The following is a 17150-nucleotide window of genomic DNA, read 5'->3' as shown; positions in this document are numbered from 1 at the left end:
AAGGCCAAAAAAATTTGGGAAAAAAAAAAAAAAAAAAAATCCCTTTACAATTTTCAATTATTCTACACTTGCTACAACACAGTTGAGTACTGTCTGTGATATATTTTAATTTGCACTAACAGTTACCTTTTGTGTAGCGCAAGCGTCATTTTCGTACGTAGGTGCACCTAACGAGTGTTTACGTGATGATGCGCGTGCTCGCTGGGGCGGGGGTCTTTAAAAAAATTTTTTTCATTTTTTACATTTTTTATTTAATATTATTTTTAAAACTATTTTTTTTTATAACTTTACTTTAATTGCTATCACATAGGGGGGCTTACAAGCCCCCCCTGTGATAGCATATTGGTGATGACAGGTACTCTTTAAGATGATACTGGGGGTCCAGAAGACCCCTAGTATCACCTTTACACTCTCAATAGTATCACCTTTACACTCTCTTCAGGAGCCCAGCAATTACAGCTATGGGACCGGAAGTGATGCAATACGCGTCGCTCCCAGTCCCATAGTATTGGGAGGAAATCGATGAATGGACGTTCACCGATCTCTTCCCCAGCTTCCCGCCGACGCCCGGCAGGAGTAAAGGGGAGAGAGGCGAGTACAGACTGCGGTGGGAGCTGGGATCATGTAAGTAAAGCTGCTATGGAATGTCCCTTAGCTTCCTCACGACTAAAGCAGGTCAATGGTCCCAGGGGAGAAGAGACTGCAAGAACCGGTCTAGCAGTCCAGAGGAAACTGGGATCAGGTAGGCAATTCTGCTGTATTCCAACCCCTAGACCAAAATGAGCACTTAACCCTTGCAGTGCTTGGGAAGCCCCACTGCAAGGGTATGGGGTTTTTTTTGCCTGGAGTTCGACTTTAATGTGGATGAAACACCAATCTAATTATCAATTCGTTTACTAAAGAACTCTGTATCAGAAACTGTTGAGAAAAAAAAAAAATTGTGTTTTCACCTTTTTTTTAATCTTTTGTTGTTACTCAGCTCTGCTGACCTCCTACAGCCACTTGGTAGCAAAAGCCTGTTTACATGCAGTCTGCATTGGAAGCCCACGCGACAGGGTCACATTGCTAGAGCACAATTGGGAGACAGGGACTGAGCGTTGTCACCCTATAACAGAAGTGCCTGAAAAAGGACCTTCAGGGCAGGATCACCAGATATTTGTTAATGAAAGCCACAGATTTAAAAATGACTTTTGAAATTACATTACGGTGCTAAAGATTAGGTTTTAGTGATTGGATTTACATATACATATTATACAATTTATTGTAAATTATACAATTATTTTTACACTGCAGATATAACAGAACTATAAAGAACATCAATGAGCATAGCTTTAATTTATGCATGAACCCCGTTCAGGAAATCCATTATTACAGAGCCGTCATCGTGGTCTTAGTAAATATAGCATTTTAATATGAGGTTTAAGTGTTTTGTTTTTTTTGCATACTCTAGTATGGCTTTAAGATTGCTCTGGCCATGTTAATTATTTACCTTCTAAACTTTCCTGTTCATCTGCCGTGTACACATCCCGCTGACTCTGCTCTCTTAAGAATTGGATGATTGCATATACCAGACGCTTGACGGATGACATGTTTTCAGAAGATCGGCAATGTTTAAATCACTGTAACAAGGATAGAATTCCGAAACTTAGAGAAACAAAAGAGCGAATGTATGCACTGTTGTACAATAAAATATAATTTATCATTCCAGTCTAATGAAAATAGAAACATAGATGTACGGAAGGTCCATTCATATCACGTCTGTTGGGCTGCATTGTTTCCCATAGGCCCAGTTCATACCAACTCACTGCATTAATGTGTGCTGGGTGAAAATGGAACAAGCTGCATTTAAATGCAATGCAACACACCCTGAAGGTCAATAGGTAAATTATTCCATAAAAAAATGCATCCCATATCTCTTCTACATTTGTATAATACCAGCTTGGCAGCCCAGGTATTAGGGTTGAGGCCCCTCTAACGTGAAGATCACCAAGTGTGTTAGACCCTCTTTGATGATAGCACTCTAAATTCCTGAAACTGATGGGCACTAGGCTCCTTCACACCCCCTTGTCCAGGAGGAGGCGAAGCCATGGGTGGGAAGGGGGTTATGTTCAATACACCTTGACTTCATGTTGGGCAATTAGGTTGTGCCCCCTCCTTCAATGAACTGATAAAGAGGTCCATCAGAACCTTTACCCCTTCACCTGTATCCTCGAAAGCACACAATACCCCCCTCCTCCCATTTTACCATCTCTTTCTAGACAATGGAGTGTTATAGTACAGGAGGATGCCATTGCTGGCTTCCATCTGAAAGTGCTTGTTTCCTGGCTGTGTACACCTTCAATATGTCTCAGTTAGAGACCTGGAACAAGAATGTTGCAAATGAGTGTGAAAAGTGTCATCATTTCTTATCTCTATACTTATTTTAGGCCAGTGACTCAAAGTATTAAATTAATTCTTAAAAGAAAAGGTCAGCAGTGGCAGCCTCCATAAATCTGCAATGACAGGTTCCCTTAAAAGAGCCCAACACCCATCTGCTACAGGCACCAGTGCTTTGGACTACCCCTAATGTTGAAAAACATGGTCAGATATCAATGTGGGGGGCTCTGTAGCCCCACCACCATGGGCATACCAGTCCATATGCTTGATGTGTCAGGATGATATTGCCTGGGAAGAAGGAAGGGTGACAAGGAAAACTCCACTTACGTGAAAAATATAATATAGTGTATAACATTTCCACACAAGCCACTTTGTAATTTAATGGCATTAAACATTACCTTTCCATTTCAATCTGAAGCCGCTGTAAATTTCTAAAACTGTTCAAAAAATGCAACAGAATATGGCATCCTGGAGATGTTCTGAACCATGCTGGTGTATGGAACACCCCCAGAAATGGTATTTCATGCTTCTGTGATTGGCTCACATATTTTTCCCAGAAGTCTGCACTGCGATACAAGCAAAATTATAGAAAATCACCTGCAATAGAAATTTCTGTTTTGGTGTGATACTTCCTTAACCATACTGTCATTGTCCTCATTAGAACACTGAACACGTGGCAGGTGGTTATAACGAGCCAGACCCTCCTTTCCAGAAATCAGTTTGGAAAGGACACGGTGAAATAAAACAGATTTTTTTTCCAGAACATAAAAATGGAGGAATTTGCCAAAAGTTTTTAAAAATCCTACATTGATCACTGGATTCGTTTTTCTCCACTAAAGTATAGTTACACCTTAAGTTCAGCTTTAAAGTGACATTAAAGTCAAATTTGTTTCAACCCCCCCCGTCCGTTAATGTTAGCTCTTACCTTAAATTATGTCTCTTAATCCGATTTTCATTCCTGCTGTTTTCATCTGTCCCTCCAGCGCTGCCGCGGATGTCCGATCCAGCGCTGACTCCTCTGCCCTTGCTGGCCCTTCCTGTCCCATGGTGTCTGCATGCGGGTGTGTACGCGTCCATAGACTTACCTTGCATCTCTCCTTGTCTCCCGGCCGAAAATCCGAACCACGCATGCGCCCGCCCCAAGATGCTTTGCGGCCGCCCGAGCAGTTTCGGATTTTCTGACGGGGGCGCGCAGTGAAGACCGGGGGAAGTTTAAACCGCTGTTAAAGCGTTTAAAAAAAAAAACTTTTTGCATATATCTACTGCTTGCTAGCAGTAGATATATGCAAAAATAACGGAGGCTTTAGAAACCCTTTAATATTATAACCTGACAGCAACACAATTTGGAGCTAATGAAGAGCTAATGTGATCTTCATACCCACATTTTGTATTTTTATCAAGTGAAAAAAGCCACATAAATGATTCAAATCTCATGGGGGAAATCGTAGATGTTAACACCTGAAACTTTTTCCTCTCTGATGACACAAGTGGCAATATCAAATGTTCTACTTTTAATATGTGATATTTAGGGCTGGTAATGATTAAAATGTTCTTGCTCGATTAATCGAAATTTTTTTGAATCAATTAATTTCGATTATAAAACGCACATACAGATCCAACTACATTGGCCTATACACATACAGCACAGCAATGAAGTAATAAAATGAACTAGGATCACACTAATCCAGCACGTTATTAATCTCACGTGCCCCACTCAATATGGCCGCCGCTTGAGCGGGGCAACTCAGAATAATAACGTGCTGGATTAGCGTGATCCTAGTTAATTTTATTACTTCATTGCTGTGCTGTATGTGTATAGGTCAATGCCTTGGCTGGCGCTCGTGCAGAAAGTTTCTTGGGCAAACTCACCGGCCCAAGTGGCTCCGTCGGCTAACGAAGGGGGGGAGGAGTCCGGTGACGTCACGGACATCGACGTTACCGGACTCCACCCCCTTCCCTTCGTTAGCCGTCACGGACATTGATGTCACCGGACTCCTCCCCCTTCGTTAGCCGACGGAGCCACTTGGGGAAGGGGGAGGAGTCCGGTGACGTCGATGTCCGTGACGTCACTGGATCGCCGACGGGACTCCCGGAAGCCGACGGAGAGGTAAGCGTTTTCATTAGCGATCAAAATAATTTTAATCGATCAAAAAGTTTAACGATTAATCGAGAAATTAATCTTTAATTTCCACAGCCCTAGTGATATTGCATCTTGATGAGTGAGGTCCATAGAAACACCTCAATGGGTAACAATGGGTGTTGTTGTAGATATAGTCTAAAGTTGCTGCATCTGCCTTGCTGTAGAACAGATGCTTTAAATTTAGATCTACTTCCATCCAATAATTTAACTGTAATAATTCCATAAAAATACATGGCAAAATAAAATACAATCACATAAGGAAGCAAAAATACAGCATCAGTAGGTAGGACAATAAAAATATGGAGTTGAAACACTGTAAGGAGAATTTATCCAAACTGGAGCAGACACAATCTGGAGCAGTTGCCCAGGGCAACCAATCAGTTTCTCTCTTTCATTTGTTCAGTTAAGAAGCTGATTGGTTGCCATGCACAGCTGCTCCAGATTTTGTCTGCTCCAGTTTTAATAAATTCCCCTCAATGTGTATCATGTGGAGTAACGCTAAAGGATAACTACAAATCCCAATATCAATCATATCATAAAGTACAGTATATGTTGAATGATGTATTCAGGGTATAACTAAGTACCGTCAGGTTTTTTATTGTCCGGTTCCCCACTGGGGAGAATTGCCCTCTCTGTTTATTATGGTGATCATTGTTACCAGTACAGAATGCAATGGGAAATCCAAACTTTTACAGGGTTATTCACAAAAGGGTGAAGAGGGCAGGAGAAGTGAACAATCTAGGCCAAAACAGATGATTTGGAAAAATTCTCCAATTCAGGTCACTTTCCAGTTCTGCTATGTTGTCCTAGATTGTTCACTTCTCCTGCCTTCTCCAAACTCTTCACCCTTTTGTGAAAAACCCTGTTAGAGTTGTTACTGGAACAGGACGTGAGGGAAAAATCTTGCAATCAGTGATACCTTTCCCAGTGAGCACTGTCTAATAGGAGATTATAGGAGAGATTTCCTCCTATGTCCTGTTGTAGTTCTAGAACTGCAAGTGAAGATAAATATCTCCCATGGGACACAGGCAGAAAAAAAATACCTGATAGGGGTTCTAACCATCCCTTACTCTAGATTTACTTTAATGTGCAAGCATACAAGTATAAAAAGTGCAATCGCTGACTTGTTTTTAAAAGCTAGAGTTTCTAGGGTTGCCTGATCTGATTCTGGCTCCTTTAGGTGGTGAATCCAGAGTTCGGATGACAGCCGAAAGCCTGCACTATTTAAAAGCTAGCCAGCAGCCCCCTTAGTTTATTCTGCACCCATAGTTCAACACCTACACTACATTATTGTACTGATTTACTAAAGGAGTTGAGATTATTGAAAAATTTATATAAACTAAAATAGCAGATATTGATTTAGTAATCCTTAAAAATACACATGCAAATATAAAACTAAACCAATGTTTAAAACACTATGGGATCTAGTTACAAACAATTTGCAATGCCAGTTGCCCTGCGAATGTTTGTTCTGTGTGAACAGAAGAAAAATTGAAGGTCCTTAGTATATTTTCTTTTCAAGTTGAATGTAATACAGCATTATATCCACTAGATGGTGCTGAGGAGAATAGGGAATAAATACTTATTTCCTATGCTCTTCTGCTCCATCTAGTGGCCATAATGCTGTATTACATTACATTTGACCTGGAAAGAAAATATACTAGGAACGTTCGGATTATCTCTATTGGCACAAAACAGATGTTCACAGAGATCTGCAGGGCGAATGGCTCTGCAAATTGAAAAAAATAGACCCTGATTTCTCTTCAGTAAGGTATGGCCAGCCAACCAGATGCATCTTTGTATAAGACTGGCTTATCTGAAAAAAATCTGGTAAAGTAAGTTAACTAAATGAGAAATTTTTCAGATAAGATAGTATTATACAATGACATACCTGGTTGTCTGGCCATGCCTTATTGAAGAAATATAGGGTTTTAATCATTGCAATATGTTTATACTGTATGTGTGTGTATTTTTATGGGTTACTAAAAATAAATATTGTGAATTTCTCATTTCAATTATCCAATCATGTGCAGATGAAATAAGTAAACAGGAATTTGCATTTCACATGACTGGATAATTGAAGTGAATATTCACACTGTTTATTGTGCGACCAAAAATATAGAACCATAGACTCTCTTAGTAAATCAACCTCTATGCCTGGGGAGGTTGGTGCGGAAGGGGAGAAGAAGAAGTGAAAGGTAGAGCAGGTAGGTTGGCGGGGAAGGGGAACAAGAGAAAGGTAGAGAGGGTAGGTTAGCGGGGAAGGGGAACAAGAGAAAGGTAGAGAGGGTAGGTTGGTGGGGAAGGGGAGAACAACACGAGAAAGGAAGAGTGGGTAGGTTGGTGCGGAAGGCGAACAAGATGAAAATGAAGAGCGGGTAGGTTGGTGGGGAAGGGGAACAAGAGGAAAAGGAAGAGCAGGTAGGTTGGTGGGGAAGGGGAACAAGAGGAAAAGGAAGAGTGGGTAGGTGGGTGAGCCCTGGGAATATGTAATGTTAGAGAGCTAGCCAGGAGATATTTGAAATTGCAATAAGAAATTCATTTTGAATATATTCAGGGCCACCAAGTCTGTAAGACACCTTTTTGTTCCCAACTTCTAAAACATCTATCACAGTAAGTGGGACCATCTTCTGCCATGCATGCAGGTACACAATACTACCTAAAGGGATTAAGCCCAATGGGTGAAACGCATTCGTGGCAGCTGGAAGTAGGTTGGGGATAATGAATGTGACCGAGATGTGAGTAATCATGAGATTCAGTAGATTCAAGGAGTGCGTCATTTTTCTTTGTGTTCTGTGTAGGGGCTGTGGTAATGTCATACAAATCAGAACAAGTTATACAATATATAACACCCGCATGGATAGCGCAGTGCAGCATTAAAAAAATGTAAAAAATATCTAAACCTAAAAAAAAAAGTAATGTATTGCAGTTTAACAGTAATTACATGTGGTGGTTGCATAACATTTTATTATAATTAACCCTTGCAGTAGGGCTACTTTTGTTATCTTCCTCCTAGGCCAAAACCCCTGGAGTTCTGCTTTCAAATTTTCCTCGCACCCTGCCTCATACCCTCAATAACCTATAAGTGAACACAGCTTCACATTACTTACTAACATACATTTTGCAATGTCATAATTCACTTTGCTAGAAGAACAGCCTGTATTCCAGGTCCTCTAAACCAGGCCTTCTTAAACTTTCTCCACTCGTGACCCCTTTTTGTCCGAGGAAATTTTTAAGGGACCCCAACGTCGGTCTGTGTCTCCCCCCTCCCCTAGCGCAAGTGGGTGTATCCAGAATGGCATATATGTGTGCAGATTTTTTTCCACAAGACGGAGTACTAGGAGGCAGGAATGGTAGAGGTAATGAGCCCAGCTGAAGGAAGCCGTCTCATTAGGGCTTCTATAAAAAGGTGCCCATACACTGTACGATTATCGTACGAGAATCGCAGGAAATCCCGCGATCGTACGATAATCGCAAAGTGTATGGAAGCGTGCGACCGTTTCTACTGTATGGTTGCACGTCTTCCGTCAAACAAGCAGGCTGGAAAACCCGCCGGGAATCGTACGATTCTCTGCGGGTTAGTGGCCTGCTTATTCGAAAACTGCCAAACGGGCCGGTGTGCGTACTGCCAAACGGGCCGGAACGCCGGTGTGCGTACTGCCAAACGGGCCGGAACTGACTGCTTGTAAGACAAAAGACGTGCGACCGTACAGTAGAAACGGTTGCACGCCTTCCATACACCTGCTGATTATCGTACGATCGCGGGATTTTCCCGCAATTATCGTACGATAATTGGCAGGTGTATGGGCACCTTAAGAACTCCCAGACTGCTCAGAGAATTGCTCCACCCTGGAACCAGTTTCATGCCCGAAGAGACTGGGGAGCTTCCTGCTGACCTGTGTGGTGAAAAAGGGAAAACAAATCCCGTGTGGTGAGACATAGCCTGTGTGGCAGTTGATGGGATAGGTGCTAGTGGCAGCACGAGGTTGCACCTAGCTGGTAGTGAGGGATACCGTGTGTATAGTAAGTGGCCAACAGGCCAGGATTTATTTTCATGTTTTGTTTGTTTTGCTCAATTTTTCCTGTAGCTAGTTATGAATAAACTGCACGTGTGTTTCACCCGAAGCAATCCTTGTTTGCGGTGCCTAATTTCTGTGGTGTGAACCCATCCAGGGGGGGGTCACACACACCCGCTGTCGATCTAACGCTCTCACAGTATCTGCACTCACATTTTCCTCTAGGTCCCCCTGCAAAGTCCCAGAAATACCTGTTGTTCCTGCCAGTGAAGTCCAGCTAATGCAGCTTCTTGTGATGGGGTGGCAACACTGCTGTACTGCTCCTGAATTCAGAGCAGAATTGTCACTCTCATGTAGGCTGTGCCTGCTTGCACTACAGTGGGATGAACAAATGTTGCAGGGAGGTGAAGCTATCAGCATTATTACTGCTGATTCCCAAGCCTGTAGGTTGTCAATCAGCACCCGGCCACACAAAATACTGCCCACTGCTTTCTGGATTGACAGCACTGAAATCCTCCACTGTTAGCTGCAGTGTCTGGGAGGGAAGTATGCGAGACCCAATTAAAGGAGGATTTCACTCAGTCAATGAAGTGAAGGTCTTTGTTTACTTATGAGACTTGTGCATCACATAGTAACTAAATTTGGTACTTATTACAATTGTCATATAGGAGCCTTTAGTTATAATTTTGAGAACTATGGGGCAACGTTTTTTTTCCAGTTCTCCTCAGGGTCATGGGAGGACATACAGTATACTGTATCCTCCGGTGTATTGCCTGCTATATGCGGAAAGCGCCACAGCCAGGACGGATCCAGACAATACGTCGAGATCCACCCAGCTGGCTGATTGACAGCTGGCTCTGCCTCTCTAGAGGCTGTGCCCGCCCCCTTCCCTGTCTCTCCCTCCAGTCAGCGCTAGAGGATCGGAGAGGGGAGAATCCCTGCAGGAAGTAGTGACTGTCAGTCACTGCTCTCTGCAGGGAGATGTTTGGGAAGTGAGCAGATTGGCGGTATGTGTTCAATCACTTCCCGATCAATAGAACTGACGTGTGACAGTTTTTATTTACTCACTCCATAATTCTCCTATAAGGGCCTGTTCACATGAGTTTCAGGTCCTGATCTGCAGATGCGGTGCTACTGATGCAGTGCGTTTTGACCACGTTTTTGATGCGTTCCAGTTAGTATGTTAGCTGCAGTGCAGTGCGTTTTTGACGCGTTTGCGTTTCCTGACCGTACAAAAATGTGACATGCAGTATTTTTCTGTCGTAACCTGAACGGACTGCGCACGTGAGAACTGTAGCCCATAAAACACATAGGGATACATTGGGATGCATTTTGAGTGCAGGAGCGTACGGAGCAGGTCAGCACACAAAACGGACGTCGTGTGAACAGGCAGTAAGGCCTAATTCACACCAAGGTGACTGGAGTTCTTGAGCTGTTTGAGCGTTAGTCGTGTTTTATTTGCGTGATTTTGCTTTTAAAAAACGCATTTTTCTCAATGCATAGATATGTCTACGGGACAAAACCGCACAGCATCCGTCTGAAAATAGCTCCTGCATCTTTTTGCGCGACAGGCGATATCGCACGCACAACGCAACGCTTAGGTATGAACTGTCGCCATGGACTTGTATAGGTCTATGTGTTTTGTGCGTTATGGCGTGACTGAATCCACACGATAAAACACCTGGGTGTGAACCCGGCCTCAGCTTTACATCTGTGGCAGTTTTTTGTTTCTGTTCTAGAAGACGTAGTCACTTTAAGGAGTCTGCGTTCGAGATGTGAAAAGGCCCCTGAGATATTTGAGTTATGTCCAAGGGAAGTACATTAGTATAATCTGCTTTATATAAATACAAGCAGATTGTCTCTGGAAGAGAATCAGCTGAAGACACATTATTTTGCAGGCAACCGAATTCTGTGGGCAAGTGCAGAAGCTGCGGCCTGCACAACAAATATTTTGGGCTTATTCAATAAAGCAGTGCGAAGGGCAATCATCATGTAAACTGCAGTTATACATAGCAAGCAGATACCACTTTACTGATATCAATAAAAGACAGTGGCGGAACTACCACGGTCGCAGAGGTCGCAGCGACCGGGACCTGGAGTTCCGCCACTTGGAGGGGGCATAGGACAGGAGGAAGGGGCCCCTGGTAACCGCTGATTACCAGTATATTTAATATCCCGGTAACCGCTAATGTCAGTACCGGGACCTCTTCCTCCTGTCCTGGGCCCTATGTGCTTCACGCTGTGCCCCGCACCTTGTTCCGGGCGCAGCGTGAAGTATGATCCAGCCGGCGCAGCAGCCAATGGGTAGGAAGCGGGTTATCCCCGCCCCCTCATCACACAGAACGCTGCCGATTAGAGAGCTGCATCGGTAAGAGAGGCCTGCTGCGGACACGAAGGGGGAGTTATAGAGAGCTGGGACTATGAAGGGGACATGGAAGAGGAGAGTGTGGGGTCCGGGAGCAGAAAGCTGGGGATATGAAGGGGGAGATAATGGGGAGCTGGGCACATGAGAGGAGAGTGTGTTGGTTTTTTTTGTCTAAAATATGTTTTTGTTTGTTTTTTAAAATAAATGTATCTAATTTTTTTTTTGGGGGGGGGGGCCTTCATGGATTCTTGCATCGGGGCCCTGAGGTCACTAGTTACGCCTCCAATAAAAGAATATGATTGGTTTCCGTGAGTCATTGTACTGTACACATTGCTTGTTTCTGAATACTTATTAGCTGTTAGATGGTAGACATTTCTAGAGGCCGGTGAAAACACCACAAATCAGCCATAACCGACAGGTAACACATTCTGAAACATTCTAGGATGCGGGGTACCTACCAGGGGGAATATCAGATCATTGTCCCATGTGGCTAACCCTCAGGACCAGTCAGAGGAGGGATAGAGCTCTTTGGCGACTGGCTCCACACTGGATCTCCCATCCTAAATCGCTAGAGGCTATCCCTTCCTCTGCTGCGCAATATTGGGAGCTGAATGCCGGATCCGCGGGGCCGGGGTGTTGTGTGGGATGCATTCAAGGCATGTATGAGAGGAGACTACTTGTCCCTCCAGAAGGCAATAAGTTGCATTGCTATGCCTGGTGTCCTCATGGGACACAAATAGCGTGCACCGTTGTGCCTTAATATGTAAAACAATAAAAAAAATTATCAAAAAAAAAAAACATTCTAGGATGCACATCCTTTTCCTGCTCTATTACACAATATCATTTGCTTTCACTTTTTGAAAAATTGCAGCGTCACTTTTTAGTCCATATTCTAGGTCAGTGGTTCCCAACCTGTGTAACCTCAGGACCCAAATTTGTCCTTGATTATTATGCCGCCATCCAAGTCGCACCGCACTGAAACCCACAGCTTTGTGGTACGACAGCTTCCGGTGTGGGGGCGATTGAACTGTGTGGCGGGAGGTGTGTTTAAGGTGCCATTCAAATTAATGGCAATACAACTTATCGCCTACACCAGAACGCACGGTAGGTGCGATTGTATGGTAAGTGTGTTAATTGCACGTGACTGTGCTTGTGAGCCCCCCAGTGAAAGCGATAAAGTTAAGAAGAAACATTTTTTTTTTTAAATAAAGTTAAATAAATGTAAAAAAAAAATACCCCCAAAAAATAATTTTTAAAGTCTCCTATCCCCACGAATGCGTGCATACTAACGTAAAGACGCGTTGGGGGCCCCTGCGTAAGAAAGTGACTATTGCGCTACACATGTTAGGTATTGTTGCATGTGCTAGCATTAGAGCAATAATTCTATGCCCCATATTCATGCATAACCCTAAACTGATGTCCTATACAGGCTTGTCACCTATGGACAATTTGGGGTACCGTATTTTGTCGCAGTTTGACGGGCGATTTTTAAGCTTGGCATGTTGGGTATCTATTTACTTGGCTCAACTTCATTTTTTATATTTTACAAAGACCTGGATATTATATTCTGTTTTTGCTTACTAAAATTAACTTAAGTGTATTTTATACTGAAATTTGGGGTTTGATAATGAGTTGCGTTAATATCATGCAACATAAAAAATTGTAACTGCCGCCGTTTTATTGTACAGGGTCTGCACTTCCAGGAAATATATAACTTTAATGGTTTAAAGGCCTAAATGTGGATTATATCATGTGTGCAAAAATGCTTTGGCAGCGAAAGGGTTAAAGAATGAAGATCTCTGGATCTGGGGCATGGAGGGAACTGTAAGGTACATGGTTTCACTTACTTCAAATATAAAAAAAAACATTTCAATTACAGGACATGGAAAATCTTCGGGCGAACAGTGAGGCCTTGCTCACACCAAATGGAGAGCAGATCCGCTTAGGTTTCTGCACACGCAGTGCAGTGGGTTGTGCCGCGTTATTGTCGCGTTTTTGATGCGTTCCGGGCCGTTTTTGGTTAAAAAAATAATAATAATATTTTTTTTTGTTTAAAATGGGCTTTCAGTGCGTTCCAGGCATTTTTGATGCGTATGCATGTGTTCCAGAGCAGGTAAAATAGGGCCTGCTGCAGTTTTTTTACCTGCTCTGGAACTGAACGCTGCGGTGTGAACTGGAGCTAAAAATACCATTGGAATACATTGGACGCAGTTTTGCTCTGTCTGTAACTGCTCTGCACTTGGTGTCAACAAGGCCTAATGGTAGCCAGTAAGCTTCCATCACTGTTCGGGAATTCTGATAGGCACACCGCCCCCGTACGGGGAGATTTATCCATCCCGCTGTATAGTGTGGATGGAGGAATCTTTTTTTTTTTCTGCTCACAGGTTCAACAACATAATATATAAGTGTGTATGGCCAGCATTAGCGTATACGACTTATCTTTCTATTCACCCTCCACTGTTTTCAGCAGCATCCCGAATATTCTTTCAGTTCCTTGTAGTACAGATCATGCATGTTCCTGTACCAACCTGGAGTGCAATGCCCAACATCTGAACTGTCTGACAGCTGGCTGGGACACGAAGGGCCCATTAACACCAATCACGGTGCATTCCAGAGTGGCAGCTGCTGGAACGCACGGCAATCGCTCACAAAACTCCTCCCCTTCATTCTGGGGCGGGAGGGGGCGTGGCGGTACATTGAAGTCAATAGCACCACAGCTACGCCCCCCTGCCCGCAGTACAATTGGACGCGTGGCAAAACATTGCCTGTGTTCCGGTCCACTGCAGTGGACCGGAACGCAGGCGATGTTTTGCCACGCATCCAATCACACTACAAGCTGATTTCAATGCACCGCCACGCCCTCTCCCGCCCCAGAACGCAGGAGGAAGCTTTGTGAGCGATTGCTGTACGTTCCAGCAGCTGCCGCTCTGGAATGCACTGCAATTGGTGTGAATGGGCCCTGAAGATGGGGTGAGGGGGAGCAAATCAGGAGGGGAGAATATGAGGCGAGTTGTATATGTGACAACTAAGGCCACGTTCCCACCATTTTCCAGACCAGATCTGGAAAGTGGTGCATTGCGTTTTGCCACTTTTGGCTAACAGGTGCAGTCCAGTGCTTTTGTATGCGTTTTTGATGCGTTTCCATGCATTCCAGATCAAAGAAAATGAGTTTTTTTTTTTGTCTGGACAGGAACGGACTGCGCTGGTGTGAACAGAGCCCAGAAATACCATAGGGATACATTGGGATGCTTTTTTGGTCCAGGAACAAACTGTTCTGATCTGGACATGGTGTGAACAAGCCTCACTCCCCCTCCACTACAGCCATCTAAGGTCCTGTGTGTCATCATGTCCTATACATTGCACTGGACTTGAGGACGCCGTGGTCCCGGACCTTTTCTGGTCCGGGAACAAACTATTCCTGGTCTGGACATGATCCGGACATGGTGTGAACAAACCCTCATGCCGTCAACACTGGAGGTGATGCGTATATAACATGTGCAGTAAAAGGTAAGATGTACTGAAGATCAGTGTACAGAAATTTCTGGCACTGAAACCATGCCAGACTTTGATGACGACTTGTCACACTACACATCCTGCTGAAATGTAAAATGAGTATTTGTTTCACTCTATGGAGAATCCTGATACAAACTTCTGCTGTAATACAAATGTTATCATTGCTCTTGGCCCTGAAGTCACAATCACAGAGCCGTAAGTTCCAATCCTGAGACATATGACTGCATGCCTGAATATCTGCAAACAAAACTACAATATTTGCTGAAGTCAATTGCTTGTGTTGAGTGCATTACAATGCGCACACAACCTGACTATTGCAAGTGCTGTTTTAAGCTGAACTCCATGCATGAAAACATTCATTTAAATATACCCCACCTTGTGTGCACCAGATGTCTTTACAAACCCAGATACAGTAAACTCTCAGTTATCCGGGATTCAACTAACCAGAACTCTCATCTAACCAGGAAAAAAAATCTCCTGTGTACTCACTGTATTCCTCATCTGTGGCATGTATTAGCCTCGAAATGATCTAGTTGTCTTAAAGCGGACCTGTGCACTCACAAATCAAATTCTCCCAATGCATCCCTCTACGTATGATGAGTAATAATAACATAGACATGTCAGGTGTAAAATGCTGTGATTATGAAATACTTACACTTGCAGAGCATTCACTTCCTACTTTGAAAAGGGCAAAATGACTTCAGTTTGCCAAAGCAATGCACACTGGGATTGCCTTGTCATCAGCAGAGCATTGCTGGGAAATCTCATCTCAGTAAAATGCTATTTCCATCCCTGAGATGGTTTGCATGGTCACATGTCCTGGTCACATGTGCCACATTTTCAGGAAGTAAAAGGAGAGCTAGTAATCTGCCCTTAATAAACATGGCCACTGTCAGAAGACTGGGAAAGAAAAGAGAAATAAGATATGCAAAGAATACAAAGCCGGCAATTATCTAGAAGTATTTGTTTGTAGATTGTCATTACTAAACATTTCTAAAAGGTGTGTTTGTTGTCGTCTTAAAGATATGGGTAAAGGTCCGCTTTAAGTGTGTCCATTCGTCTTTATTTGCTTTGGTTTACTGCATTTCAATATTAATATGAAGTCAATACAGAGTTCATGTTATGATTTGGTATAGTATGGGGTATGGCATTAGTTAGACCTCATTTTTTAGTAACTCTCAAGCAACCAGACACTACATTTATCTGGAATCTACCAATCCCCGTGTCTGCCGGATAACGGGGAGTTTACTGTATTACTGTGAAAGCAGCAACAACATCGTCACTGTGCTGTCCATAGCCTGTGCAGAGAGCATAGCTGTGGGAGGGGTCCAGCAGGCCCCACCCAATACTAGTCTGCAGAAAACTACAGGAGGGGGCGGATTCAAGACCAGTCATTCCAAACAAGGAGAGAGAGCAGCACTGACTGGTCTTTATTACAGAATGCCCCTGCACAGATGGAAAGTTTCACGCTGGATTATTGCACAGACCTGACAAATACACAAAGCACACCAAGATTCAAGTAAGAATACCTGTGACTCTTGTGACTCGACAACATTTGCTTTAAATCTATTGCAGGAGTACAGCAATCCAGCTGTTGTGGAACTACAAACCCCATGAGGCATTGCAAGACTCTGACAGCCATGGGCATGACTCCCAGAGGCATAATGGAACGAGCAGAGGTTGCCTACCCCTGATCTTTTGCATATCTTGCAACAATGTGATGGTGTATGTGTGTGATCAGCCCTACCAGATCAACCTTACTCCATCAACTACAACAAAATCATCGAAATACAGAGTTTTCTTATAATAAAATCTGAATCCTCGTTATGTTGGTCTGGGTATACCATCTCATGAATACAACATGGCACAAGTAACTTCCATCACCCACAAGCGTTTCATATGACACAGCTATTATAAAGCCTTCATCCCATCGTACGTGGGCTTCCCATTCTAAGACAGTGCACATGCATCACAGAACTAGGACACAGCATCCCTTATGCAATGCACTGTCACTCTCTAATACTGCAAGCAACCCTGCTCGTCACTATCGGGAAGAACTTAAATCCCCTCAATAGGGACCTGTCTTCTCTAATGGTGACATCATTCAGCAAGTTCCCTTTTACTCTACTCCCAATCGCATGCATGCATTCACACCAGCTGTTGAGCATCATTAAGACTGGGATGTGAAGAAGGCTCTCTCCATTATGTATGCTGCAATAGCCATTTCCCCAGGAGCCTGTATGAGCAGCGGGTGTCGGGCCTGTTGGCTTGTCGGCATGCTGGGCACAGCTCATCTCATGCATAGTAGCAGCAGAAGCAGCCTTCCTTACCATGCACACCTGCAGCAGAGCAGTCTGTGGACTGAACAGAGCAGACTGGATGACAGAAGGAGGCGCCTCGCTGACAATCATCAGCCCTTAGCCACAATAGGTCCACTGTGAAGAGGTCCCTCCCTGCCACTACACCATCACTTACATTCATTAACCTTTCATTTACCATTCCTCTAAGAGAGTCATTCACCAGATCCTCTAAGGGGCGCCTTGTCTTTTATGCATTCTTCGCCAGTGCTATGAAATGCTGCTAAGGCCATTCAACTAACGTTCCGCAGCTGCATATCATTACTACGCTCTACCCTTTACTATAGTATTAAAGAAGAACTCCGGGCATATACAATCTTATGCCTTGAAGTGGGGCTACCTCCTGCGCTGCAAGGGTTAGGTGCTCGGTGCTCGTTTTACCA

The 17150-nt window shown here is 43.7% G+C and overlaps 1 protein-coding gene across 2 annotated transcripts in view; it reads right to left on the bottom strand.

The window, feature by feature from the left end:
- SGTB (small glutamine rich tetratricopeptide repeat containing beta) overlaps positions 1-16820 on the bottom strand; it is a 47653-nt gene extending 30833 nt beyond the window's left edge. For both annotated transcript variants that reach the window (XM_018569184.1, XM_018569190.1), the window contains exons 1-2: positions 16741-16820; positions 1490-1619 (exon numbers count right to left, since the gene is read on the bottom strand). In XM_018569184.1, the coding sequence (XP_018424686.1) occupies positions 1490-1589 (100 nt within the window). In that variant the 5' untranslated portion in view covers positions 1590-1619; positions 16741-16820. The remainder of the gene's footprint in view (positions 1-1489; positions 1620-16740) is intronic.
- Between the last annotated feature and the right edge of the window lie 330 nt (positions 16821-17150).

The sequence above is a fragment of the Nanorana parkeri genome, unplaced genomic scaffold, assembly GCF_000935625.1.
Source record: "Nanorana parkeri isolate BGI_ZX_2015 unplaced genomic scaffold, ASM93562v1 scaffold34, whole genome shotgun sequence".
NCBI classification, from domain to species: domain Eukaryota; kingdom Metazoa; phylum Chordata; class Amphibia; order Anura; family Dicroglossidae; genus Nanorana; species Nanorana parkeri.
This window is presented reverse-complemented; position numbering and strand designations above follow the sequence as displayed.